General features: G+C 62.7%; 3 protein-coding genes across 10 annotated transcripts; all 3 read right to left on the bottom strand.

Annotated features, from left to right (window-relative positions):
* Positions 1-1,196: 1,196 nt before the first annotated feature.
* On the bottom strand, positions 1,197-16,582 carry PDLIM7 (PDZ and LIM domain 7). Of its 8 annotated transcripts, none has more exons than XM_061360247.1 (18): positions 16,441-16,582; positions 15,134-15,240; positions 11,739-11,890; positions 11,487-11,517; positions 10,651-10,823; positions 9,136-9,281; positions 8,765-8,801; positions 7,798-7,952; positions 6,223-6,259; positions 5,596-5,637; positions 5,314-5,468; positions 4,967-5,003; positions 3,805-3,863; positions 3,438-3,672; positions 3,177-3,357; positions 2,903-3,023; positions 2,334-2,449; positions 1,197-2,090 (listed from the first exon to the last, which is right to left on the bottom strand). In XM_061360247.1, exons 2-18 carry the CDS (start codon positions 15,236-15,238, stop codon positions 2,004-2,006), a joined length of 1,869 nt encoding a protein of 622 aa, XP_061216231.1. In that variant the 5' UTR covers positions 15,239-15,240; positions 16,441-16,582; the 3' UTR covers positions 1,197-2,003. The 8 variants fall into 8 exon arrangements, with proteins under 8 accessions (XP_061216231.1, XP_061216224.1, XP_061216226.1 ...); XM_061360240.1 differs by lacking the exon at positions 10,651-10,823 and adding an exon at positions 9,871-9,887; XM_061360242.1 differs by lacking the exons at positions 5,314-5,468; positions 6,223-6,259; positions 10,651-10,823 and adding an exon at positions 9,871-9,887.
* A 119-nt stretch (positions 16,583-16,701) lies between these two features.
* DOK3 (docking protein 3) lies at positions 16,702-19,687 on the bottom strand. The gene is made up of 5 exons (XM_061360249.1): positions 19,559-19,687; positions 18,018-18,311; positions 17,781-17,874; positions 17,523-17,695; positions 16,702-17,441 (listed from the first exon to the last, which is right to left on the bottom strand). Exons 1-5 carry the CDS (start codon positions 19,613-19,615, stop codon positions 16,764-16,766), a joined length of 1,296 nt encoding a protein of 431 aa, XP_061216233.1. The 5' UTR covers positions 19,616-19,687; the 3' UTR covers positions 16,702-16,763.
* Positions 19,459-25,898, bottom strand: DDX41 (DEAD-box helicase 41). Its single transcript, XM_061360239.1, has 17 exons — positions 25,840-25,898; positions 25,655-25,744; positions 25,401-25,560; positions 25,238-25,312; positions 24,864-24,924; positions 24,163-24,299; positions 23,550-23,622; positions 23,256-23,409; positions 23,006-23,142; positions 22,657-22,819; positions 22,425-22,556; positions 21,890-21,961; positions 21,536-21,632; positions 21,200-21,349; positions 20,986-21,057; positions 20,698-20,808; positions 19,459-20,492 (listed from the first exon to the last, which is right to left on the bottom strand). The coding sequence occupies exons 1-17, from the start codon at positions 25,858-25,860 to the stop codon at positions 20,356-20,358; spliced, it is 1,842 nt and encodes a 613-aa protein (XP_061216223.1). The 5' UTR covers positions 25,861-25,898; the 3' UTR covers positions 19,459-20,355.
* Between the last annotated feature and the right edge of the window lie 175 nt (positions 25,899-26,073).

The raw sequence follows: 26,073 nt of genomic DNA, 5'->3' as shown, positions 1-26,073 counted from the left end.
AGTAGGGGCCAGAGGCAACAGGGCACCAAGGAGAAGGGGCTGAGCCCCCAGTGGATGCGTGCCTTGCAGTAGCACAAAGGAGAGGCAGGCTGCGGCCATGCCTCTGCTCCAAGGTCAGGTACCCGGGGGCTGAGCTGGCACAACCAGTTCCAGGGCCCTGCCACCCCACAGGGCTCTGTCCCGCACGGCTGCTTCCCCTGCCCCTGTCCCGGCTGAGCCAGCGTTGGCTCGGTGGCTGCTCACGTGAGGCCACCATCGCTTCACCTTCCCCTGTGCTTCCCCTGACCTTGGCTGCAGCCGGGACGCACACTGGGGCTCTTACCACAGCCCTGCTTGTCCCGGCCCCATCAGGCAGGCACCGGCTGTTTCTGTTCCCTTTGTCAGCCATGTCCTGTTGCTTCTCAGTGTGACCGTCCCACTGCCCCACATACCTCAGTGCAAGCACCCACTGCCTACCTCCATCCCTCTTGCTTCCCCCTCCCCACCTTAGACGGGGTTTTGCACTCCTGCAGCTGGCACCGCAGCCACAAACCAGCTCCGGGTGATGCTGGGAGGGAGGCATTTGGCTTCCCCCAGCCAGCTCCTGCCCTCGGCAGAACCTTCCAGTAGATGAGCAATTTGCCTTACAATTGTTCATCACGGTAAGAGCTGCAATTATTAATGACCGCTCCAGCTGCCAAAGCGGAGCAGGAGGAGCAGCTCTTCCCCACACCCGCTGCCCTGAGCCCGTTGCAGCCGGAGGGGCTGGCTTGGCCTCGCACCCCTCCTTTGGGACAGCAGCTGCAGCCATGAGCAAGCGCTTGGCTGATCTATGCTGGAGCGTGCCAAGAGCCGGTGCACGTGGCCCACGCGTGCCCCCGCTTCTTCGGACCCAGGGCACAGCAGGGACCAGGGGACACAACTGGGTAAAGCAGGGACCACCTTGCCCTATCCTCCCTTGCTGCAGCTTTGCCCCCCCATAATTACTGCCTCCATCAGCAGCCCTGCTTGCTGTGAAGACAGAGGGACAACCCCAGTGATGACGGGTTCAGCCCACGCTGACACAGGCAGAGGAGGTGGACTGCGAGGCCAGGGTTTTCCCTGGAAAGCTGGAAGGAGCTGAGTCAGGCCCTGGGAGGGAGCAGGGCAAGGGCTGACCGTGACCTTCCCAGCCGGCTGCACCTCGCTGGGTGAAGCCACAAGCCTTGAGACAGGCGGCACTTGCAGAGAAGTGTTTATTAAAGGCACTAAAAGCACCGTGGCTACATCAGCAGCAACCCGACCGGAGAGCGTGGGGGTGGGAGAGGCATCCACAGGCCCAGGCTGGCAGTGGCAGAGCGCTCTTTGGTAGGAAGCCATGCCCTGCACCCCGGCACAGCCACAGGGGGGGTGCTGCCACACGCCAGCCACAGGGGAGCAGTGGGCCTAGGTTGGGGGGGGGACACATAAGGCAGAGACCCTTTGGCACAGAGCTGGGGTAGGCAGGAAGCCACCACAGCAAGGTGTGGGGTGGTCAGGAGGTTGCTGCAGGCAGGAGCCCGTAGGGGAGTGGGGCCAGGGCTCCAGCCCCACACACTGAGCACACAGCAGGAAAGATGGGAGAGAGCGTGGCAGGGGCCTGGTCCTCACCCAGTCAGGGATGTGCTTGGAGCATCCCTGCCCCAGCGCTGAGCTGCCAGGCAGCAGGGCCTCAGCTGAGCAAGGGAACATCTCTGCTGTGCCAGACCCTCCCCCAGCTCCAGCCTCAGCATGACCATAACCACCACACTGCATGGCTGGGGGGCAGGAGATCCATGCAGCATCCCTGTCCCAGGGCTCCTAGGGCCAGTCAGCAGACACAGCTATAAGGGGCTCTGGACCCAGCACTACCTTGGGCTGGAGCCAGGCCAGGAGCTGCCAGGAAAGAGGCAGGAGCAAGGGGAAAGGGTGAGGGCCCAGCCTGGCTCCCTGGGGGCAGCAGGGGTGGGGTGGAGAGGAGCATGCAGGGCCAGGGGCACGCGTGGGCACAGCTGAACTCCTGCCCCTCACACATGGGAGAAAGCGTGGCTCTTGCAGAGCGGCTTGTCCTTCTTGGAGTAGAATGTCTTCCCTTCCAGGTTGGTCTGGCAGATCTGGGGAAGAGAGAGAGCACAGGAGGTCAGGTCAGGGGGGCCGAAACAGCCCCTGGTTTCCCCCCATAGCCCAGAGCTCAGCACTGGTGTGGTGCAGATGGCAGGAGGCAGGGTTCTGAGACACCAGCATAGGTCCCTTGCTGCAGCAGGGACCCCATGCTGCTGGTGTACCCCATGCACGGCACGACTGCCAGGGAGAGCCACAGCCCTGGCAGCAGCCTGGGAGGGAGGCCCACGGCTCACCGCACAGACGAAGCAAGTGTCATGCCAGCTGAACCCCAGCGCCTCCAGGAACCGGTCCCCAGCATCGATCTTGAAGTCGCAGCCGCGGCACTTTGTGCCAAACATCTTCTCGTAGTCTGTGAGCAGAGGCAGAGCCCAGGTCAGTGTCCCCCAGTACTGCAGCCCCTCAGCCAGGGGAGCAGGGCTGCTGCACAGCCAGGACCCCCCAGTCACAACTTGCTGCCAGCCCCAGGGGCAGGATGACTGAGACACCCAGGAGAGATGCCTGTGCTGTGCCCCCGGGCGCACGGAGGAGGCAAACCTCATCTCCCAGGATGCAGCACTCGCCTTTGATGTACATCCTGCGTCATCACCATGGCAACATGGGAGCAACGGCACTACCCCCAGGAGCATCCCGGGAGGACCGGGATGGAGGGCTCAGGGCTGTGTAAGTGGGGTCTCTGTGTTCCCTGTCACCCAGGGGAGCCCCACAGTGCAGGACAGCTTGCCCTCCCCACTGTGGGCAGCTGCTGAGCCCTGATGATGCCCCAGTGCCATGTAGGGTGACACATAGGGTCCCCAGGTCCTACCTCTCTCGCAGTAGGGCTGTCCCTCCTCCATGTAGAAGGCACGGTTGCGGATGGGAGTTTTGCAGGCAGCGCACGTGAAGCACTGCACATGCCAGGTCATCTTCAGTGCATGCATGACCTCCTGGAGAGGAGCCACCATCAGCCAGGGGCAGGACCACCCCATGCCATGGGGGGGTCCCATCCAAGGTACAAGGGATCCCATGGGATGGGAAGGAGCCCATAGGCGAGCAGGAAGCAAAGATGGGAGGTGTGGGGCGGACTGAGGGATACTCACCCCCGTGATCTTCTTCTTGCACTTGGCGCAGCTGGGTGCGTAGCGCGTGTCATAGCACTTGGGGCAGAAGATGGAGCCTTTCTCCTCAAAGAAGCCGCCCTCATCCAGCACCTTCCTGCACTGGCAGCAGGTGAACTCCTCGGGATGGTAATAATGTCCCAGCGCCACCAGGTAGCGTCCCCTGCAGCAAGACAGAGGCACATCAGCCATGCGGGGACCCGGGATGCTGCTGTGGTGGTGGTGGTGGTGAGCAGGGCTCACCTGATGACCTTGTTGCACTTGTAGCAGAGCGGTGTGCGGCCAGGCCCCTCGGGGGCCTGCTGTGCTGCCTGCACGATGGAGCTGCGGTTCTGCATGGGGGTCGGTGTGGCCGGCTGGCTGTGCTTGCTCACCACCGTGCTGGTCTTGTCCGGGGCGTAGCGCTCCGCAAACGAGGGGTCCACAGCCCAGGGAGGGCGGCTGGCAGGGCCAGGGGTGGCGGTGGGGGTCCTGGGGGCTGCACACACACACACACAGGTCTCCAGGACAGTGCTCCTGATCCCTCTCCCAGCATCCATAGACGGGCGAGCAGCATCCCCCAGCACCCACATCCTGCTCATCCCAAGACCACAGGAAAAGTTTTGCTCACCCAGTCCTGGCTCAGTCTTCAGCCCTGCTCCCGGGGATGGGTCCGGCACGGAGACCTGGCTACAGAACAAGCAGTTAATCCAGCCTGCCCCACTCAACCCCACTGCCCAACGGGCCCGTGTGTGTGCAAGCAGGACTCCCCCACCCCAACAAGCAGGCAGGAGCCGGCCAAGCCCATGTGCCCAGCCAGCAGCTGGTTTGGTCATGGTGGGTACCAAGCCAAGCACCTTCAGCCCTGCGAAGACGCAGTGTGCCCAGGGTCTCTGGCACCCACTGTGGTGCTCTAGGGAGCGATGGGAGGGAGCACAGGCCTGATGGGGTCTCACACCAGCTCTGGGCTGCTCCAGACTGACCAGGAACCCCAGGGACCACAGAGACCCTGGGTTCCCACTCACACGACAGTCACCCCCAGCCCCACCAGGGTGCAGAGGGACTTGGACCTGACACGGAATGGGGAGCACCAGGGCCCAGCTCTGGCACAGCTGGGGACAGGCAGGGCTCTGCCATCCCTGCCAGCTCCACAGGGCCAGGCTGGTCCTAGGAGGAACAAGGCCTGTGCCCCCCCAGGCTGCCACCACGGGGCTGGGGAGCAGGGGCCGGACAGACACAACCCAGCTGAGAGAGGGGACAGGGACAGAGGCAGAGCCAGGGGCTCTGTGCCTCTCCAGGGCAAAGACAAGGAGCTCCAAACCCAGAAGCATTCATCTGTAGCAGAGCAAACCAGACACAGCTGGGACCCAGTGGTCACAGCACCAGGGCAGCAGGCATCACAGAGAGGGGAAGGGAGAACAGGGGCACTGTGCATCACCCCTGCCCAGCTGCACGGGGCAAAGAACAGCACTCAGCACCCCTTAACACAGCCCCAGCTCCCTTCTCTGTCCCCTCACAGGCAGCAGCAAGTGAAACTCACGCAGCTCTGCCCAACCACCCCACAGCCCCACGCCAGGCTCACAGGATCTTACACCCCATGTAAAGCTGCTGCCCAAACACCACAACCACCCCAGTGAGGTTTCAACAGTGCCACAAGCCGCATTAGACCTGCTGTGTCTGGGGCATCATGGCACAGTTTGGCATCCCCAGCTTGGTGCCAGCAGCGCCCAGCAGGTCCTGCCTGGGACACGCAGCCCCACAGCTCCTGCAGCCGCCCTGCACACTCCCCTTACCTGGGTTTTTTAACAACCACATCCTCATGATCCTCCACTGGGCGCAGCAGGAGAGAGAGGAGGAGACAGAGTCAAGGACCAGGCACAGCAGGAAGGAAAAGGAAAGGCAGGAAAACCGCCCTCTCCTCCTGCTGCCCTCCTGCCCCAGCACACAGCCCTGCCCCGGCATGGGGCACAGCACGGCCCCAGCCCAGCGGCACCACCACGAGCACACCCAGAGGCCTGGGCAGCCCACACGGGGCCACAACCAAAGCCCCGGTGCCACATCACCCCACAGCCTCTGCCAGGCACTCTCTGTCCCAGCACCCCCAGGCAGCCCAACAGGGCTGGGCCCTGAGGGAACTTACACCCATCAGTGCCCGTCAGCCGGGCCAGTTTGCGGAAGGAGCGGGACTGGGAGGTCCCGGTGCGGGGCTGCCAGTCCTCAGCATCCTCCATCAGCCGCAGCTTCCCAGGGTCACACACGGGGCTCCTGGGGGGGTCCAGCGGCTCTGGGGGCTGCCTGTGAGTGACAGAGGCAGGCGCTCAGCCGGCACCATGCACAGCCCCTGCCCGCACTGCAGCACGGGGCAGTGATCCCACAAGTGCCTTCAGAGACACCAAGCCCTTTGCCAGGCCTTGGCACTTACCACCACATCTCCCCCGTGCCCCAGCCAGCCCCATGGGTTTCCCTGCGGCATTAAAAACAACGGCGGTACAATGGTCAGCGGCTGACACACAGCTCGGTGCATCCCTCCCCTATGCACCCCCAGGCCCGCAGATGCCATCAGCACTCACTCATGACCAGCCCTGTAGCCCCCTACAGCTCCGCACAGGACGCTGTGCCCCAGGCATGTGTCTAGCGCCTCCCAACACCCCCAGTAAGGTGCTGCCAGTGCCACCAGCTGCCCCTACCCATTACGTCCAGGAACACCGTGGTGCAGCTCAGCGCCAGCAGTGCCCAAGGGTCCTGCCCAGCACACTCTAAGGACATCCCCATTGCAGAAGCCAGGCCGGCAGGCGGGTGCCCGGGCAGGACCCTCCCGCAGGGAAGGTCGGAGCAGTGGCTGAGTGCTGGAGGGCCCATCGTGCCATCGTGTGGCGAGTGCAGGGCAGGCTCTGCAGCTCCATCAGGAGCTCAGCTTCGGGAGAGTGAGGACAGAGACAGAATGTGAGGATGGAGCAGGAGGAGAGGAGAGGAAACAACAGAGCAAAGCAGTGAGTGGCTTACAGGAGTGAATGGCTCCTGCCGCTGCCCTGGTGCACACTCCCCTTACCTGGGCTCTTTACCAAGCTCATCCTCATGATCCTCCACTGAGCACAGCAGGAAACAAAGTCAGTCTGCGGCCACCGAGGACCGGGCACAGCAGGAAGGAAAAGGAAAGGCAGGAAAACCGCCCTCCCCTCCCATCACCCTCAACACCCATCCCTGCCCGGGCACAGGGCACAGCCCCAGCCCAACCACTGCGAGCCAGCCCTGGGCAATTCCCCCCCAGCCCAGAGGGGCAACACGGCCTAAACGCACACACCGGTGCCAGAGCTCACAAGGGCCTCAGCCAGGCTCCAGCTGCCCCAGCAAAGCCCAGCACCCCCAGTGCCGGGTCCTGTGTGAACTCACTGCTGTCAGCGCCCGTCAGCTGGGCCAGTCTGCGGAAGGAGCGGGACTGGGAGGTCCCAGAGCGGGGCTGCCAGCTCTCAGTGTTCTCTACCTGCCGCAGCTTCCCAGGCTCACACACAGGGCTCTTGGGGGGCTCCAGCACCTGCGGGGGCTGCCTGCGAGTGACAGGGGCAGGCACTCAGCCAGCACCATCCATAGACCCTGCTTGGGCACAGGCAGGGAAGCTGACATAGCCCTCACAGATGCCAACCCCCCTGCTGCACCCTGGCACTTACCGCTGGTGCCCTGTGCCCCAGCCAGACCCATGGGCATCCCTGTGGCATCAGAAAAACGGTGGCACTATAGTCAGGGGTTGACCTACAGCTCAGTGCATCCCTCCCTATGCACCTGCAGCCCCATAAAGGTGCATCAGACTCATGACCAGCCTCGCAGCCACCTGCAGCCCTACAGGACACTGTGCCCCAGGTACGTGTCTAGCACCTCCCAACGCCCCCAGCAAGGTGTTGCCAGTGCCACCAGCTGCCCCTACCCATTACATCCTCTTTGGCGCAGCTCAGCCTCCCCAGCTCAGTGCCAGCAGTGCCCAAGGGCCCTGCCCAGCACACCCAGCACAGGGGACAGCCTGGCAGGACCCTCCCAAGGTGATGGTCAGAGCAGTAAGTGAATGCTGGCAGTGCCTGTCACATGGCTCTGCCAACAGTGCAGTTCTGGGAGAGGTAGAGAACAGAGGAGGATGAAAGAGAAAACCAGCAACAGGGCAAAGAGCTCCCCCAGAGTCACTGCAAGCAGTGAGTGCAACCCAGCCGGGTGGGCTCAGCCCCAAGTGGGCATCATCGTGGCTCCTGCTGCTGCGCTGACACACGCTCCCCTTACCTGGGCTCTTTACCAAGCTCATCCTCCCGATCCTCCACTGGGCACAGCAGGAGAGAAAGGAGGAGACAGAGTCAGTCTGTGGCCTCCGAGGACCAGGTACAGCAGGGAGGAAAAGGAAAGGCAGGAAAACTGACACCTCCTCCCACCACCATCCTGCCCCAACACCCAGCCTTCCCCGGGCACAGGGCAGAGCATGGCCCCAGCCCAGTGACACCATCAGGAGCCCTCACACAGCCCCAGGCAGCGCCCATCGACTCAGGAGCCGTATGGGGACACAGCCAACACACTGGTGCCACAGTGCAGCCTCAGCCAGGCTCCAGCTGCCCCAGCAAAGCCAGCACCGGGTCCTGTGCGAACTCACTGCTGTCAGTGCCCGTCAGCTGGGCCAGTTTGCGGAAGGAGCGGGACTGGGAGGTGCCGGTGCGGGGCTGCCAGCTCTCCGAGTCCTCTACGAGCCGCAGCTTCCCAGGGTCACACACAGGGATGCTGGGGGGCTCCAGCGGCTGCGGGGGCTGCCTGCGAGTGACAGAGGCAGGCGCTCAGCCAGCACCATCCATAGACCCTGCTTGGGCACACGGCAGTGACCCCAAACTGTCCTTGCACACACTAACACCCACTCCAGACCCTCACCACCAGCACATGTCACAGCCAGACCCACAGGCATCCCTGTGGCAGCAGAAAACCGGCGGCGCAGCACTGGGTGACTGACCCATGGCTCAGTGCATCCCTCCCATACGCACCCCCAGCCTTACAGAGAAGCCAGCAGCATTCATTCCTGCCCAGCCTCCTGGTCACCCCCAGCTCCACAGGAACGCTGGTGACGCTCACCCCCATCTGCCCATCTGTCTCACAACCCCACAGGTCCAGGTACTTCCCAGCACCTCCCACCCCCCCCAGTGAGGTGTTGCCAGTGCCACCAGCCTCCTCCAGGTCTCATTTGCTCAAGAAGCAACGGTGCAGCTCAGTGCCAGCAGTGCCCATGGGTCCTGCCTGGCACACTGAGGACAGCCAGCCCTGCAGGCGGGTGCCCAGGCAGGACCCTGCCGAGGTGACGGTCTGATCGGTGGCTGAGCACTGGTGGTGCCCATCGTGCCATCGTGTGGCGAGTGCAGGGCAGGCTCTGCAGCTCCATCAAGAGCTCAGCTTAGGAAGAGCTAGAGAAGAGATGGAACGTGAGGATGGAGCCACAGGAGAGGAGAGAAGAAACAACAGGGCAAAGAGCTTCCCCAGAGTCACTGCAAGCAGTGAGTGCAAACCAGCCGGGTGGGCTCAGCCCTGAGTGGCACCATCAAGGCTCCTGCTGCTACCCTGGTGCACGCTCCCCTTACCTGGGCTCTTTACCAAGCTCATCCTCATGATCCTCCACTGAGCACAGCAGGAGAGAAAGGAGGAGAGAGTCAGTCTATGGCCACTGAGGACCAGGCACAGGAGGAAGGACAAGGAAAGGCAGGAAAACCGCCCTCTCCTCCTGCCCCAGCACACAGCCCTGCCCGGGCATGGGGCACAGCACGGCCCCAGCCTAGCGGCACCACCACAAGCACACACAGAGCCCTGGGCAGCTCCCAGCGGCTCAGAGAGGCCACACGGGGCCTAAGCCAATGCTCGGTGCCACAATACACCAGGTCATCCATCTGGCTGTGTCACCCCAGCAAAGCCGAGCACCCCCAGGCTGCCAGCACCAGCCCCTGAGGGAACTTACATCCATCAGTGCCCGTCAGCCGGGCCAGTTTGAGGAAGGAGCGGGACTGGGAGGTCCCAGAGCGGGGCTGCCAGCTCTCAGCATCCTCTATCAGCCGCAACTTCATGGGGTCATATACAGGGGTGCTGGGGGGCTCCGGGGGCTGCCTGCGAGTGAAAGTGGTCTGTCAAATCTGACAGATCCCCACGGCATCACCTCCCTGGGGCTGCCCCACGCCTTCCCCAGGTCAGAACTGCAGCACAGGAGTACCTGAGATACCACACACTGCCTGCTCCCCACACCCCCTACTCCTCCTCCACAGCAAGAGGAACCATTGAGAACTGACCACCGTTCCTGGCATTGTAAGACTGCTCCCACAGGACAGCAGGGGAAAAGACAGGGCAAGAATAAGCCAAGGTAAAAAAATCACTGGCAGGGCAGCTGCATGAGAGCTCAATGAACACATATGGTGTCCATGGCAGTGATGCCTGCTTGGCCCTGGACGTGGTACCCAGCACAGCTGACAGCCCTTGCCCAACTAAGACATGTCTTGGGGAGGAGGAAAGGGACCATGCATGAGAACACTGCAGGGCCCCAGCAGACAGGCAGCGCTTGCCCTTCAGGCTAGGGGCAGCATGCTGCCACGAGTGACACATGCCATGGGCAGAGCAGCACACGCTGCCTGTCCCTGGGCTGACAATAGCAGGGAAGAGGCATGCAGGGAGGATAGAAAGAGCAGGCAAAAGGCTTACTGACTTGTCAAGGCTCAGCACCTGTAAGGGAGAGGGAAAAAGAAAGGGAGAAGAGAAAGAAAGAAAAAGGAAAGAGAAATTAGACCCGCAGCACCAGAGAAGGTCCCAGAGCTCACCTATGGCCTGCATCAATTCCCCTACCCCAAGACTCATGCCCAGCTTACCCAGGGCTGGGAGCACACTGGGGCACAGGGGCAGACACCAGCAGACCAGACCAGACCATGCCTCCCTCAGCCCCCCAAAATGCACCTGGGTGCCCAGGGCTGCATCCCCCCATTGCCCTGTCTCAGGGCACCACAGCAGCTCCTGGCAGGAGGGGCCGGGACAGGCAGCTGCCAGACACACGGGTGGGCAGCCTGGAAAGCTTCTACCCTGCAAGCAGGGTGAAGACAGCGCTGCATGGGGTGCGAGGGCTTCACTGTGCCCAGCCCGTCCTGGCAGCCATGGGACCAGCAGGACATCCCGGGGCAGGCACTGGCTGGTGGCCACAGCGCAGCCGCTGTGTCCGTGCTGCCACAGATGCCAGTGAATGCCCTGCTGCAACCACCATGCCATGCCATGCCCTGCAGGGCTCCCCACCGGCTTGACACATCCCCGAGCAAGGGAGCAGCACGTGCATGGCTGTGCGTGACAGTCCCGTTGTGCCACCTCAGCACCAGCCACCAGGGCCCACGGCATGGGCACTGTCACCCGCTACCACCCTAGGGCCTGGCATGCAACGCACAGCAGGGCCAGGCAACGGGGTCCCTCCGATCCTTGGGGAGCAGGACAGACAGCAACGTACCCGTTGTGCTGGGGGGTGCAGGCGGGCGCCAGGGGCGCGTAGGTCACGGGTTTCGTCACCAGCCCGGGCCGTGGGTTCGGAGGCGAGCCTGCCCCGAAGGGCCGGGCTGTTTTGTTGAGGGCGGTGCTGGGAGCGAAGTTATATTTCAGGGGTTCAGAGCAGGGGAGTGAGTCCTGAGCGAGACAAAACACACAGAGACGGGCTCACACATCAAGCAGCATGCAAGGGGCCGGGCAGCGCAGCAGGCAGGGAAGCCAGACAGCATGGGCACTGCAGGGCGCTGGGCTCTGCCAGGCTGGCACCTCGCTCTGCAGGCCACGAGCCTGAGGGTTGATGGAGGATTAGTAAGTGCCCAGACACTCACTGCTGCACGCAGCGGGGCAGAGCATGCACACACCGATCCAAACTGCCCCGCAGCACGAAGCTCAATGCATGCAGGTGGCTTCCATCCAGGAGTCACCGGCCCCAGCCCTGCTCCCAGTGCCAGGGCGCTGCCCAGCGCTGGCAAACACAGGGCCCTAAGGCCATGAGCAACTGTCTGGCCTCCTCCCCTCTGTTGGCCTCTGGCCCCTTGCCCGCAGCCAGCACTGGCAGGGGCACAGGCAGGCAGCAGCCATGCCCTGGGTGCCCGCTGGACAGACCCTGCTCCATCCGATCCCCTGCAGTCAGGGCTGCTCCTCCAGCAGGGAGCTCTCCAGCCCTTCAAACACACCCCGGTCCCCCCAAAAGCCTGCAGGCCCCAGGAGCAAAGTCCATTTGTCCATGTACACTCCGAGCCGATTCCCACCCCTGAAACCAGGCTGAGGTACCTCTGCAGCACCAGGAGCAACACGTACCTTCTGCGGCTTCCCCATGTGGTTCTGAGCTCTGCAAGAGAGAAGACAGGAGGCAGGTACTGGAACCGGCCCAGCCAGCACCAGGACACTGGTATCCCGAGGAGGCAGCCCCCACCCAAAGGAAGCCATGGACTGCTGATATTGCCCCATGGCTCACAGGAGAGGGCTGGCGGCCAGGCCAAGCAGTGATGCTGGGAGATGGCACTGGGCAGAGCGGTTTGCTCCATCCACACAAGGCCTCACAGTTCCCACCTGCTCAGTGTGAGGCTGAGCCTGTCCCCACAGGCGCGGATCCTGTTCTGGGCCTCGATGTGTGTCATGGAGCTGGTGCTCTCCCCGTCGATGCACAGCACCCAGTCGCCCACTCCCACACCGGCCTGCGCCGCCTTCCCGCCCGGTGTCAGCTGGAAGACAGAGAGAATCAGGGAGAGCCAGCACGGCTGATGTGGGAGCACAGGGACACCCCTGTCCTGACAGCAGGGATGTGCTCGGTCCCAGCTAAGGACACCCATACAAGCCTGAAGAGGGGGAAGTAGGGACCCACTCATCACCCCCATTTCCCAGCTCACTGGCCCACAGCACTGCCCACCCTGCCCTCTGGCACAGCTGGCGCCATGACAGCACCCCGGGGCCAGTCCCCATGACACCGACCGGCAGAGGCGGTGCTGCCTCAGCCCCGGCACCCCTGGGAGCCATCCCGGCGGTGGGAAGCGAGCGCAGTGAGTCAGGACCCACCGGACAGCCCACACATGGCTGCAAACCACAGGCACGTCCAGCTCATCACCGGGGCCAGCGGTGGGACAGGGGAGGGAGGCAGCCCCCAGGCACCCGTCCCATTCCCTCCTGGTGCAGACGTTACCTCATTCCCCAGGGCAGGGAGACACCAACCCCGACCCACACAGCTCCCTGAGGCCTCACCCCACCGGGGCAGCCGGGAGCACGGCCATGGGGATGTGCTTTGTCCCCAGCATGGCTCTGTGGCAGCCCCGTGCTGGGAAGCAGAGGCTGCCCTCCCCTCCTCTCCCTTCCCTCCGGGGATGCACAGCGGAAGGTGAGCAGGGCCCCGAGCACCGCACACAGCTCGCAGGCACTGACAGACAGACAGACAGACAGACGTGGGTAGGCTGCAGCCATTCCTGCTCCTCCAGCACAGAAGAACTTGAGGCGCTTGGACCCAGACCAACTATTTCCTCAAGTCCTGTTCGACATGAACATAAAAGGAGCGAGCCAGATTCCCAGCGCTGTCAGAGGGCTGAGAAAACCCCGCGACGAGCCCCAGCCCCTCCTTGCCCATGCGCGGGGCATGGTTTGTCCCAGAGCTGTGCTCCCCTTCCCCACATCAGCACGGGTCCTCCACAAGAGCCCTAACCCCACAACCCCACAACCAGGCTGGATGGGGCCTGAAAGCCCCTGCATCCCACTGCCACCCCAGCGGGACACGGGTACCACCTCCCGTGTCCCTGCACCACCCAGCACCGCAGGGTGCCCTGGGCACGAAGCGGCGCCGGCCGCACCGCTGCAAGCCCCGGCTTGCTGCCCTGGAGGGCTGGGGAAGGCACGGGGTGACTGCATAGGTTTGGAAGCGGGAGTGGGATCTGGGAGAGGTTTGCACAGGGCAGCACGGGAAGGGGAGAGCTCCCAGCCTGCGTCACGCACTGCACCGCACCGCACCCCGCCTGCCCGGCACCGCCACGCTGCCCTCCCCGCTCCCCGCGCCAGGAAACCCCTTCGGCAGGTGCCAGCTCAGGCAGGAGCCATGGCAGTGCCGTGCCGGCCCTCCTGCTTCCAGGGCTTCCTTCCTCCCCGTCCACCCAGCCAGCCCTTTGTTCCCCAGTGCCTCCATCCCTGCACCCAGAAAGGTGCCCTCGGCTTGGGCACCCAGAGCCTCACACAGCACTGAGGGGAGTGAGGCACCTGCACTGCGGCCAAGGAAGCATCCCCCAGCACTGTCCTGCTGGCAGCACCAAGGGTCTCTCCTCCACACAGCACCCAGACCCCCAGACACCAGCCCTTACCCTGGCTCCACTACAAGCAGCTCAGGACCTTGCAGGTCCTTGCAGCCTGTCTAGCCAAAGTATCAGGACCCCAGCAGAGCCCCTTAGCATGCAAGAAATATGCAGAGGACCAGGGTGGCACCTCTATGTGCCCACCAAGCTGAAGCAGCCTGGCAGCTCACCCAGCAGTGTCATGGTGATGGACACAGCCAAGAGCCAAAACACGCACCAGTGCTGCTTTCCCACAGAGCAGGGCCTCACTGCACCCCCCAAAGCCAGGGCAGGACACTTCCTTCCAGCCTGCTCCAGCAGCCCTCGGCCTGGCAGTGCAGCCAGCTCCCTGCTCAAGGGAAGCAGTGGCCAAGGACAACAGCGTGCTCTGGGCAGGAGCTTTAGGGCTGGGGATGCCTCTGGAGCGCAGGGTCACCCCTTCCCATAAGACAGGGCCCACGACCCTCCATACAGCACAGCCAAAGCTGGCTGCATCCCCTGGGAACATCCTCCCTGCTCCTGCCTGCCCTGCCCAGGACAGCAGCACTGCCTGAGCCCCGAGGGCAGCACTGGACTGCTTGAACAGCAGGGATGTTGCTTCCCGAGGCCCCTGCCCTGGGAGTCTCCTCCATCCAACCAGACCCTTTGTTAAGCCCTGGCTCGCAGCCAAGGGAAACATTTTTTAGCGCATAAACCCGCTGAAGCCGTCTCTGCTCAGCATCGATTCGCAGGCCCCGGGGCAGCTCCAGCCTGGCACAGAGCGCCCAGGGTCCGTGTGGGGTGCTGCAGAGACCCGTGCTCTTTGGGACAGACACACGGTGCCAGGTTCGTGTCCGGGGCAGGCCCCACGCAGGGCTCGGGGCCACGAGCGACACGGTCCTTGCAAAAGCAGCATCGTGCCAGCAGCCCCAGCGGCAGCGGCATGGGCGATGCAGACACATTCCAATGCTTATAAGGCAATTGTGTGACCAGAGCCCCGGCCAGCACCCACCCTGGGGACAGGGCTGCTCAGGGACAAGGACACACACACGCACAGTCAGGAGCCAGACACGGCTTGGGTGAGCATCACAGCAGGAGCAGCTCACACCAGGTACCTCAGCCCCAACCAGCAGCACAGCGGCTCTCACTCACGCTGCAGGAATTGGCTGGTTCTGTGAAGGGAGCCCTATCTCCATGCAGGCACCAGCACAGGCTTCCTCCCCTCCCTGCCCATTTCAGCGGCCAGCTCAGGTGCGGAGCTGGGAAGCACACACCAAGGGGGCAGAAGGGCACAGGCTGGGTCCTGGGATGCAGAGCCCAGCACTGGAGTGCAGACCGGAACGTTGGCCCCACAGCTCAGAGACGTGAGAGCAGCTCCCCTCCCCCTGCGGTGGGCAAGCTCAGGAAGGGGCCTCCCCGGCCCCCCCAAGCAGTGGAATGACTCTGCAGAGGCCGTGCAGCGTTTCACATCTCTGCCCGGAACACCCCCAGCCGGGCTGCAGCTGATAAGGCACCAAGGAGGCTACATGGAGCCAAGCAGGGCAGGATGCAGCATTCCCAGGGCCCCAACTCATCTACACCCTCCACGTATCTCTGCCTCAGCCACCTGGATGCAGTCACCATGGCTTCCCACCCCCTGAGGCAGGAGGAAGGGTGGGTATCACTGGTCCTGGCTTCTCTTACCCTAGAGATGGAGAGCGGCATGCTGAAGTCCTTCCCTCCCTGCAGCCTGAAGCCCCAGGGCGCCGGCCCGTTCAGCATCACCTTGTAGGACTCCATGTCACCCATCTCTGCAAGGGAAGAGAGTGTGATCCTGGCATTAGGATACACAGGAAAAAGCAGGCAAGGAGGGGGCCTGGTGCCTGACACAACAGGAGACAGGTCACATTTCCACCCTGACCATCCTACACTGTGGTTAAAGACGCACCCCAAATCTATCAGCATCTCCTCCAGCAGCGCCAGAGCCAAGACTAATGCTGACTAGTGCAAAGAGTGAGGCATAGCCCCGCTGCCACTCACAGTGGAGTGCCCGCTGGCTTTGCCCTCCCTTGCCCAAACCTGGCATGTGTTACCCCTTGCAGCATCCCAGAAACTCCCGCTGCTGAAAGCCAAGGCCGTTTCAGACTACGGAGAACTGGGAGCGGGTAGGGAAGGACGGGAACCAGAAGCGGTTTTGCCGGGTGGAAGCACAGCGGCAGCACAGGAGCTGCGGGACCCCACCCGAGGCGCCTGGCAGAGCGAGCAGCGCTCCGGCAGCGGGCCCAGCACATGGTACCTGGGAGCGAGCCCATCTCTGCGCTCAGAGCTGGGGCTCGGCGGGAGGGAATCCCGGCGCTGCGCTGCCTGCCAGGGCCACACTGACAGCTGTCAGCCGGCGGGGCCCGGGCAGCCGCGGCCTCCGGACACCCCTCACCTGAACGGGCCCCCGGCACCCTCCTCCTGCCGCTGCCAGCCGGGGGGCACAGGGGCCCAGGCCCTCCCTGCCCCTCGCACCGGGCGGTGGCGGAGGCCGCAGGGCTGGGGGCCAGCGTGCCCCGCTCTGCCGGCCCGGCGCGGGCTATATAAGGCGTGTAAGACGACACCAGCCCGCTCCCCGCTCGGGAGGGCCGGGGGAAGCTGCGTGTCAGGCATTCCCGGCGCCCGGCACCGCGAAAGCCCCGCCGAGGCGCCGGGACCGGGCAGGCAGCCCCTATCTCCCTTCGGGGCTGGGCCGGGGTCCGCAGCAGCCCCGGCATGGGCATCCCTCCAGCTCCGGAGGAACCGCCGGCCCTGCCCCCGGAGCCCCGCTCCGCAGCTCGCCCCACGGGGAACCCCTCCCCATCCCGGCCCACAGAGCCCCCCCTTCCCGAGATCGGGGCCCCCGACCTTGCCCCACATGGGCCGGACCCCAACCAAGTGCCTGCTCCCAGACCCAGGCCTCAGCCCCGCACCCCTCAAGACCCCACTCCCGGGCGGAGCACGCGGACCCCAGCCCTCCCGCACTCACTTACCCGCGGCCGGGCGGGCCCCCGGTGGGGCGGGGGGCACCGCAGCGGGGAGCGGAGGAAACCGGCGGCCGCGGGACTCGAACTCGGGCACCGCCCCCGCTCCGCCCGGCCCTGCACTATATAGCGGCGAGGGGGAGGCGGAGCCTGCGGACAGCTTGGCCAATCACCACGCGCGCCTGCCTGCCGTGGAGGGCACAGTGGCTCCCCCTGGCGGGGAGCCCCGAGCTGCCCCCACCCTGTTTCCGCAGCACCGACCGCGAAGCACCGAGTCCTGCCCCGGCTCTTTATTCACCGCTCCGCGCCACCGACCCGCATCCAGACCGGGATCAGGCCCAGTCCCGCGGGCCGGGGGTCTCCCGGCTCAGCAGCCGCACCAGCCTGGCCCGGAGGGTGCCATGGGGCTTGTGTCCGGCACGTCCCGACAGCGCCTCCTGTCCCCCCCGGCCCCAGCGCTGCTCAGGTTGCTGGGGGCTGCCCCGCGGGAGCTGGGTCAGGGCGGCCCGGTTGTCATAAAGGGGGGTGGCCTCGCTGCTGTGGCCCTCGGGGGCCTGCCGGCACTCCAGCTCCCACCGCCCTTCTTCCTCTTCCTCGGCCCTGCCTGCACCCGGCTCCGCAGTGAAGATGTTCTCATAGAGATGCTCAGAGGGCGGCTTCCCCGCAGCCCAGGGCTCACTGCAGCCCGGCCCCCCGGCTGCAACCAGGGGCTGCTGCTGGCCCCGTGCGATGGAGGCATAGACGATGGGGCCTGTGCCCTCTGGCTCAGCAGGGGTGAAGTGGAGAAGGGTGGCAGGGGCCTGGGATGGGGGCTGTGACCCCCCAAGGGTGGGGCTGGGCTGGGGCTCCTCAGCCCCTGGGAGCAGGGGGTCTGGGGTGTTCTTGCCCTGCTGCTGGCAGGCGATGGCAGTGGCAACAGCGCGGCAGAGCTCTGGGGCCCGTGGGGTGCTGAAGGTGAAGGTGCCCTCACCAGAGTCACTGCGGCGGCCAGCCTCGAAGGAGAAGACGGTCTGTGGGATCAGAGGACAGGGTGAGGAGCTAGCATCCCCCCTGAGAAGCCAGCAGCCCCAGGGAGGGAGGGGGACACCCACCTGATCCTGGCCAAACTTGCGGAGGAAGGGGTAGGGCCAGGTGAGCAGGGGCTGGCAGGACTGCAGGTCTTTCAGCGTCAGGCTCTGGGGAAGGACTGAGAGTAGGTAGTGCCCATGCAGGCCACAGCGGGCAGCCGCATCCGTCCGGACCACCAGCACCAGGAATTCAGTCACTACAGGAGCAGAGCAAGGCAGTGGTCAGCACCACAGCACTGAGCTGGAGCCCCCCCCAGCCTGATCCACCACTCCTGTACATACAGTCCTGCCAGGAGGAGTAGAGGACATTTTCTTCCATGGGGACAGTGGGGCTGGGCTGGGTCCTGGCATTCCTCTGCGTCATCTCCTTTGTCCCCTGAAACAGGAGGAGGTGAGCATGGCCCATGGATTGCAGGAGCACAAGCACCCCTTGCTTGCCCATACAACCCAGAACCCCAATGTCAGTCAAGCCAGGAGCAGCACAAGATGTCCCAGCTATACTGGACCCCATGGTGGTACCTGGAAGGCCAGCTGGCAGAGCTGGGAGATCCACTCATCCCGCTGCTCGGCCGCCAGCACGTAGCTCCTCTCCGTGGTGGTGAGGTAGAAGGCGGCGGTGGCTTTGGGGCAGCTCTCTGTGCCCACTGGGCCCACGGAGACACAGTCAGAGAGGCGGATGACCCTGCGGGCGCACTGCCGCAGCGAGGGCTTCTCCAGCGCCGTGCCATCATCCCGCACATCGAACTTCTCCATGCGGGCCACGCCGGAGGAGCTGGCAGCAAAGAGCTGGGCTCGCATCTTCCTCCAGCACCTCTGGGGCACAGGAAGGGAATGAGCAGGGAAAACCAAGTCAGCAATGAGCTGCCTGCTGTGTTCGCACAGTGCTCCATGCCATGCGGGGCCAGCAGTGCTCAGGAAGGGTGGAAAGGGATAAGAGGGGGCATATGGGGGGTCCCCAGTGAGGGAGGGCCAGTGCAGACCCCCAGTGCTGCAGGGCAGGGCAGTGCCCAGGCTGGGGTGAGGGGAGCCTGGCTCGCTGCGTGAGTCACGCTTGCTCCCGAGCCCCAGGTCCTGCTCTTTGTTCCCTGCTGCAAGTGCCGGCCTGCCGCCGCTGCAGCTGAGCTGGGAGCTGTGCTCAGGACAGACCCTGATGCAAATTAAAGCCATTTTGAGCTGCTGAGGCTCCCGCTGGCAGCTTCACATCTGTGGAGCAGGGACGGGCCCTGCAGCCCACTTCCTCCCAGGGGAGGCTCTGCAGCACCAGCACCTTCCCAGCCTGTCATGGGATGGAGGGGGCGAGTGCCCCCACGCACCTGAACAGCACCATCAGAGCCTCCACCCTGCACAAACCAGAGGGGCCAAGCATCCAAAATACCCACCACTGCCAGCCCCCTGCCTCATACACAGCAGGGCTCCAGCCCCATGCACACAGGCCCTGCCAGCTTCACTTCCAGGGTGAGCTATTGCTCAGCAAGAGGGTTGCAGCCCAGCACATCCACTGACACCCCAAGGGGCATGGCTGCCCTGCCATGGAAGAGAGGATGCTACTGATGGGCCTGCTTCACTAACACCCATCTCACACCTCTCTAGAGCTGGCTTGACCCTGCAGGGTCTCCCACCACATCACCCATCCCAAACCAAGAGGGCTGCAGCAGTCGGTGCCCACCCCAAAGGCGCAGAGCAGCAAGCCAAGCCACAAGGGGTGTCCCATGAATGGCGGTGTCCCACCAGGACCAGGCTGATGGAGGGCTGCACACAGCCACATACCACACGCTGCCCTGGTGCCCTGCTCCCACACACACGCTGGCAGCGCCTCAGTGACACACGTTTATTGTTTCATTGCCAATCCCATGGTGACCAAGTGAGTAAGAGGGAGCCTGCAGGCAGCACTGAGTCCCCTTGGCCACAGGAGCAGCCCTGATCTTGGCACTGCAGAGCCCTGGGACCCCCCTCAGTCTGGCTCCAGTCTCCCTTCCCAGGCTACTGAGGGCCCAGCTCCAGGCCTGGCATCAAGACAAAGCAGGGCAAACCCTGTACCCAGCCCCCAACCCAACTTTTACCTTTCCAAATTTGCAGTGCTGCACATAGAGGATCCCATCCTTCACCGGTCTCTCCATGGGGCCAGCACCGCCCTGGCACCCTGCGCAAGGACTGGCGACTTGGGCTGCCAGCAGTGGAGAAAATGTGACTGCTGCAGCTGAAACTACTGCATGGGGCAGACTTCCTTCTCTCAGCAACTTCCCCTTTTTGGTGTGTGGGATGAGGGGCAGAGGCTGGGCCACAGGAGGTGTCTGTCTGTCAGCCCTTCCCTTCGCAGAAGGGCAGTAGCGCAGAACGCATGCAGGCAGAGCACAGGAAACAGCACAGGGACCACCCAGCAGGATCAGGGCAAGCTCTGCCTTACCCCGGCTGCATCAGAGCATGTTTGAGGGGCACGGAAAAGCCACAAGCTGAAAATGCCCCTAAAACGGGGATGCTCCTGGAGAAATCGAGGGGCTCTGGGGAAGAGCAAGGTAAGACCCTGGCCATGGCACTGCAGGGGCTTGCAGGGGCAGCAGGCAGGCAGCCACAGACCAGTTACCCATCCTGGGGCTTCTTCCTCCCCTCAGGCACCGCTACCTGCTTGCCCAACATTGCTGAGGTAAGGCTGACTTAACCCAACCATGATGCCATGGGCTGTTGCAGCACAGCTCCACAGCTCCTCCAGGGGCAGGAGCTTTGCCAGGCCAACTACCTGGAAAAGGGGCCATGGCAGAGCAGGACAGGCCCCTGGGCTTGGGAAAGGCAAAGGGACAGCTGGGGCACCAAGGCTGAGTGGAAGGCAAGGCCCACGCAGTGGGGCAGAGGGCTCCCCAGGCTAGAAGTCCATAGAGCTGTGAGCCAGGTAGTCCTTGCGGCCGATGTTGCTGACTTGCTTGGTCTGCATCGCCTCCAGCTTGGGGCAGCCGGTGATGCGATGGCCCAGGCCACCACAGAAGGCACAGCCCCGCTCGCCTGCAACAGGAGGGACAAGGTCAGGGGGAGCTGTGCTGTGCAGCAGAGTGGCCCTCCGGCCCAGAGCAGAGCAGAGGGGTACAGCAGCAGCTCCCCTCCATGCCACAGCAGGGCAGGCAATGACAGCCCCAGGGCAGTAGGAATGGCCTGGGAGCTAGGGTCCTGCCTGCACCACAGGTCCATCAGCCAGGCTGGGGTCTCTCACCTCTGATGTCCAGCATGGTCTCATCCCCGCAGTGCAGCACCTGGAGCACAGGAGGCACCTTCTGCTTCGCCTCCAGCAGCAGGGCCTTCAGGTCCATCAGCACCGACTCGTCTGGGGGCAGAGGCACAGATCAGACATAGCCCAGGCAGAGGTGAGGGCATTGCCTCACATCACCACCTCCGCTCCACAGGCCATTATGCCTTGTCCCTGCCTGCTCAGAACACCCCCAGCCAAGGCACAGGCAGCTCCAGCACCCCACAACCACAGCCCCCCCCCACCATTTCTCACCACAGGCCTTGTTGATGAAGGTGGTGGCAATGCCTGTATTGCCTGAACGGCCTGTACGCCCGATGCGGTGAACTGTGCAGAAAGAGACAGGATTGGGCCTGGGTGAATGCAGTGTGACAGACTACCCCTGCCCCCAGCTGCTGCAGGGACAAGCATAGAGCCTTGCTGGCCTCTGTGCTCACCCCACTGCACCCTCCATGGTCCCAGTCCCCACCATAGTTCTCTATCTCCTCCGGCATGTCGTAGTTGATGACGTGCTGGATGGCTGGGAAATCCAAGCCCTTGGAAGCGACGTCAGTGGCAACCAGGACATCCTTCTTCCCATCCCGGAAGGCTTCAATGGCTTTTGTCCGTTCCTCTTGATCTGTAAAGGTCCAGCAGAGAACATCAGCAAGGGCAGAGCTCCCAGAACTACCCATCACAGCAACCACTAACCTTAAAGCCATTCCTCAGACCATCACAAACAGCTTCACACTGGTACCTCCCACGGCCACACACAACCCCAGGCAGGGTACACCACAACCTGGGCTTGTCCAATACCCTCACCAACCTTTTCCTCCATGGATGGCCACAGCTTCCACACCCTTGAGCAGCAGGTACTCATGGATTGCATCAACATCCGCCTTCTTCTCTGCAAAGATCAGCACCTGCAGCAGCACAGACATCATGGAAAAGCCACTTGGCACCAGCACAGGCCCCCAGGAACCCATTCCCTTTCAGTGAGGGGAATACACAACAGCTCTGGGCCCAGGACCTGCTCACAGGAGGAGCACAGCTCACTCGCATGGCAGAGTCCTGCAGCATCACGCTCATGGCATGCCCCTACATCCCCACTGTCAGTTCCACCCATGCTGCTGTGGCAGCTGTGCCCATGCTGCCAGAGCAGTCAGCGTGCACTACTCACCGGTGGTGGAGTCTTCTGCAGGCACTCGAGGAGGTACACCATCTTGGCCTCTTCTTTCACATACTCCACCTCCTAAGAACAAGCACAGGGGTGAGTCAGGCAGCAAAGGAACTGCTATTGTTTGGTACCCCTTAACCTGTTGGGAAGGAAGGCTCTTTTTATAAGAGCAAGTGGTGATAGGACAAGGGGGGGTGGCTTTAAACTGAAAGAAGGTGGATTTAGATTAGGTATTAGGAAGAAGTTCTTCACTATGAGGGTGCTGAGGCACTGGCACAGGGTGCCCAGAGAAGCTGTGGCTGCCCCATCCCTGGCAGTGTTCAAGGCCAGGCTGGATAGGGCTTGGAGCAACCTGCTCTAGTGGAAGGTGTCCCTGCCCATGGCAGGGGGTTGGAACTGGATGATCTTAAGGTCCCTTCCAACCCAAAGCAGTCTGTGATTCTATGAATCCCAACTCCCTGGCAGGGAGAGGCATCAAGTGCCCTCACTGATATTGTTGGCCTCCCACACAGTCTGGGGGAGCACCCAACTACCTCACCTGCACAACATCCAGGCTGGCAGCACCCGCTCGGCCCACATTAATGGTGATAGGCTTCACCAGGGCACTCTTGGCAAAGTTCTGGATCTTCTTGGGCATTGTGGCACTGAAGAGGAGGGTTTGCCGCTGGCCCTGCATGGGGAACACAGTGCGGGCAAGGATTTAACACTCTCCCAACCAAATGGGTTTGGGGATTGAGCCTCAGGGGGCTGGTATCATGCCAGCTCAGTACCTTGAAGTAGGAGAAGATGGTACGGATGTCCCCCTCAAAGCCCATATCAATCATCCTGTCAGCCTCGTCCAAGGCCAAGTAACGACAGATGTCCAGGCTCACCATCTTCTTCTGCAGCAGGTCCATCAGGCGCCCAGGGGTTGCCACCATCATGTGTACACCACTGTGAGCCAAGAGAAGGCCACAGTCAAGCACCTGGTGATTCCTGCCCCATGCAGGACACATGGGGAATGTGGCATCACCTTTGCCCCCACACTTCCCTGAAGCCGTCTAGCTAGAGTGGCACCCCACAGTCCCCTACCAGGAAACAGAGCACAGCTCCAACCCCACAAACCCCTCTAGGTCTTACTGTTTGATCGTCTCCATCTGCTCCTTGACAGACATGCCCCCGATGCAGAGGGCGCAGCGCAGCGGGGGCAGCCCGTCCTCCTGCAGCAGGCGACAGTAGTACTCGATGATGCCGTGGGTCTGCCGGGCCAGCTCCCGCTGCAGAGACACAACTCACTCATTCCTGCACCTCCGTGCGGGAAGCACCAAAGACTGCCACTGAACGGCAATCAAAGCTTCCTTCTGCTTGTCACCGCACTGCTGACACTCACCGAGGGACAGATGATGAGGCCGTAGGGTCCCTCTCGCTTGGAGAAGGGCAGCCTCTTCTCCTGCTCCAGGCAGAACATGATCACTGGGAGGGTGAACACCAAGGTCTTCCCAGAGCCAGTGAAGGCAATGCCAATCATATCCCTTCCTGAGAGGCTGGCAGAGAAATAGGGCCAATGGTGAGAAGCAGCATCACAGAACATCTCACACCTCTGGGGCTCAAGCAAGGTGACAGGGTGCAGGGAAGAGCTCCCTGTTGGCACTGCTCCCCACTCTGGGACAGGCAGAGCACTCACATGGTGGGGATGCCTTGGATCTGTATGGGTGTTGGCTGCTGAATTCCCTTTTTCTTCAGGCCCCTCAGTATAGCTGTGACAGAACAGGACATGCGCATTTGTTACATGAAGTCTTCCCCTTCTTTCCCTCCTCATGTCCCAGTAGCAGCCCTCATATCAGCAACCAAAACCCCTTGGGGAAAAGCCAAGTGACACAGCCGCTGCTGGGAATTCAAGCTGTGACCCCACTAACACCAAGCATTAATCATAGAATAACAGACTGGTTTGGGCTGGAAGGGACCTTAAGCTCATCCAGTTCCACCCCCTTGCATGGGCAGAGACATCTCACACTACACCATGCCACCCTAGTCTCTGTCCAGCCTGGCCTTGAACACCACCAGGGACACAGCACTTCTTTGGGTAACCTGTTCCAGCACCTCACCACCCTCACAGTAAAGAACTCCTTCCTTCTATCTAACCTGAACTCCCTCTGGTTAAGTTTAAACCCATTACCCCTTGTCCTATCGCTAGTCCCTGATGAAGAGGCCCTCTCCATTCAACAGCTTCTCTCACTGATGTGCATTTCCCAGCACAAAGCTTCCCCTTGCCCTGCCTGGAGCTCCTCCTGGCCCACCTGCTGGGAACTTCATCTCCTTGAAGCTCTTGAGGGGGGGCGGGATCCCTTCCCCCTCCACCAGGATGTGGTACTTCTTGCGCACGCGGTCGTGCCGGGCCTCTGACATGGCCAGGATGTAACGAGGGGCTCTCCAGCTACGAGGGCAACAGAGGAAAGTCATGGTGCAGAATGAGGCTGAGGCTCCTGAGCCTCAGGGGCTTGGTTCCAACATCCCACCAAGGAAAACAAGTAACCCCAAGGAGCGCAGGAGCAGATCCAAGGCAGTTCCACACATGAAACATTTCCCCTAAGTCTCAGTAGAAAGTGCCAAGCTAACAGCTGACAACAGCCTATGGATGGAATATGCCAAAATCCCTTGGATAAGTCTCGGAGACACTGCCTCAAGCAGCACTGGCTTTGTAGCCTCCCCCAGTCTCTTCCTGTAGCTTAGTCACCTCTAAGATCTGAATATCCACCTCTAATCTTCAAGTTTAACATAACTGTGCTTTAGCAAACCTTACTGTCTATAAAACAACATCCAAAGTGACTCAACAGCCTTTGATCTTACACTCAGCAGTAAGAAGCCAGACAGTAGAGCAAGAGAAAAGCCAGTGGCTGCAAACCAGTGCTCTGCCTGCGAGGGTGTATGGCTGCTGGTTCTCTTCAGCTGCCAGGAGGCAGTGATTTCAGAAAGACAACCTCTGTACTCCGAAACACACCTGGTTTTAATTGGATCGTCATAGGTGATGCCCTTGGCCATCTCCTTCACTGACATCAAAGCTGCAAGAACAAAGCGGATGGGGTCAGTGTAAACTCTCCATCTCCAGATGCACGTAACCTCAGCACTGAGCTACTCAAATACCACATCTGGAGACAAGAGGAGGGAAAGCAGCACCCCTAAAACCCCCCTGGGCAGTGGAACAACAAGTGCTGCAGCCTGCCCTGTCCAGAGGCCTGCCAAGGCAAGGATGCTGACCGAGGGGGTCTGTTGTGATGTCCTGTCCCACCCCTGGGTATAAACACCCCTGAGTGCTGGAAGGCAGGTAATGTCCCTACTGCTGCCCCGACAGCTCTTAGAGCTCCCACCACTCACCTCGGCCCTCTGCCACGCTTTCCAGGATCTTCTCTTCCTCCTTCAGCTGCTTTTCCTTGGCTGACTCCTTCCGAGCTGGGGCGGGGAGAGAGTCAGGGCAATGGTGAGGAGGTTTTGCTCCCCTCTGGAAGCCACCCAGCCCACCTACCAGCTGCTCCCCTACCTTCTGCCTTCTCCTTGAGGTGCTGGTGCTGGTCCAGGAGGCTGATGTTGGACTGCGGCCCCAGGGGGATGTCATCCTCGTCACCCCGCTGCTCGCTCCCGCTGTCCCGCTGCTCCTCCTCCGACACCACCTTCCGCCGCATCTGCAGCAGCTTCTGCAGCTGGAAGGAAGCGGGTCGAGGACGAGTGAGAACCCCGCGCTGGGCTAAGGGGGAACACTCAGAGCCCTTCCCCACCAGCGCTGGTCCCCGTTACCATCTGCTGCTTCCGCTGCTTGACGGGCACGTAGTCGTCATCCTCCTCCCCGGACAAGTCGGACGTGTCCTCCGCCTCCTCCCGCTGCCTCTGTGGGGTAGACACGGGGTGAGGACGGCCTGGGAGGGTACAGGTGCCCCTGGGGCCTCCCACGCGGTCGCTCCCGGTCCCGCTCCCGGTCCCACCTTCCTGTCCGCCGCCTCCATGGCGCAGTCTCCACGCAACAGCGGCGTGCCCCGGATGTAAACACACACACACCGCCTGCACCGGAAGTAACGAAACGGGCGCCGTTGCCTAGCAACGCAGCAGCATACGGGTCGCCTCCGCGGCCAAGCCTCCACGGAAGGCGCTGCCCGGCCCGGCCCGTCCCGTCCCGTCCGGTCCCCTCCACCCCCGGCAGAAATGAGCAGACAGCGGGG

This window comes from Neopsephotus bourkii, unplaced genomic scaffold (assembly GCF_033783945.1).
Source record: "Neopsephotus bourkii isolate Nb327-2 ecotype Australia unplaced genomic scaffold, CSIRO-AGI_Nbou_v1 NB_1016, whole genome shotgun sequence".
Classification (NCBI taxonomy): domain Eukaryota; kingdom Metazoa; phylum Chordata; class Aves; order Psittaciformes; family Psittacidae; genus Neopsephotus; species Neopsephotus bourkii.
The sequence above is the reverse complement of the archived record's forward strand: the minus strand, read 5'-3'. Positions and strand labels throughout refer to the sequence as shown.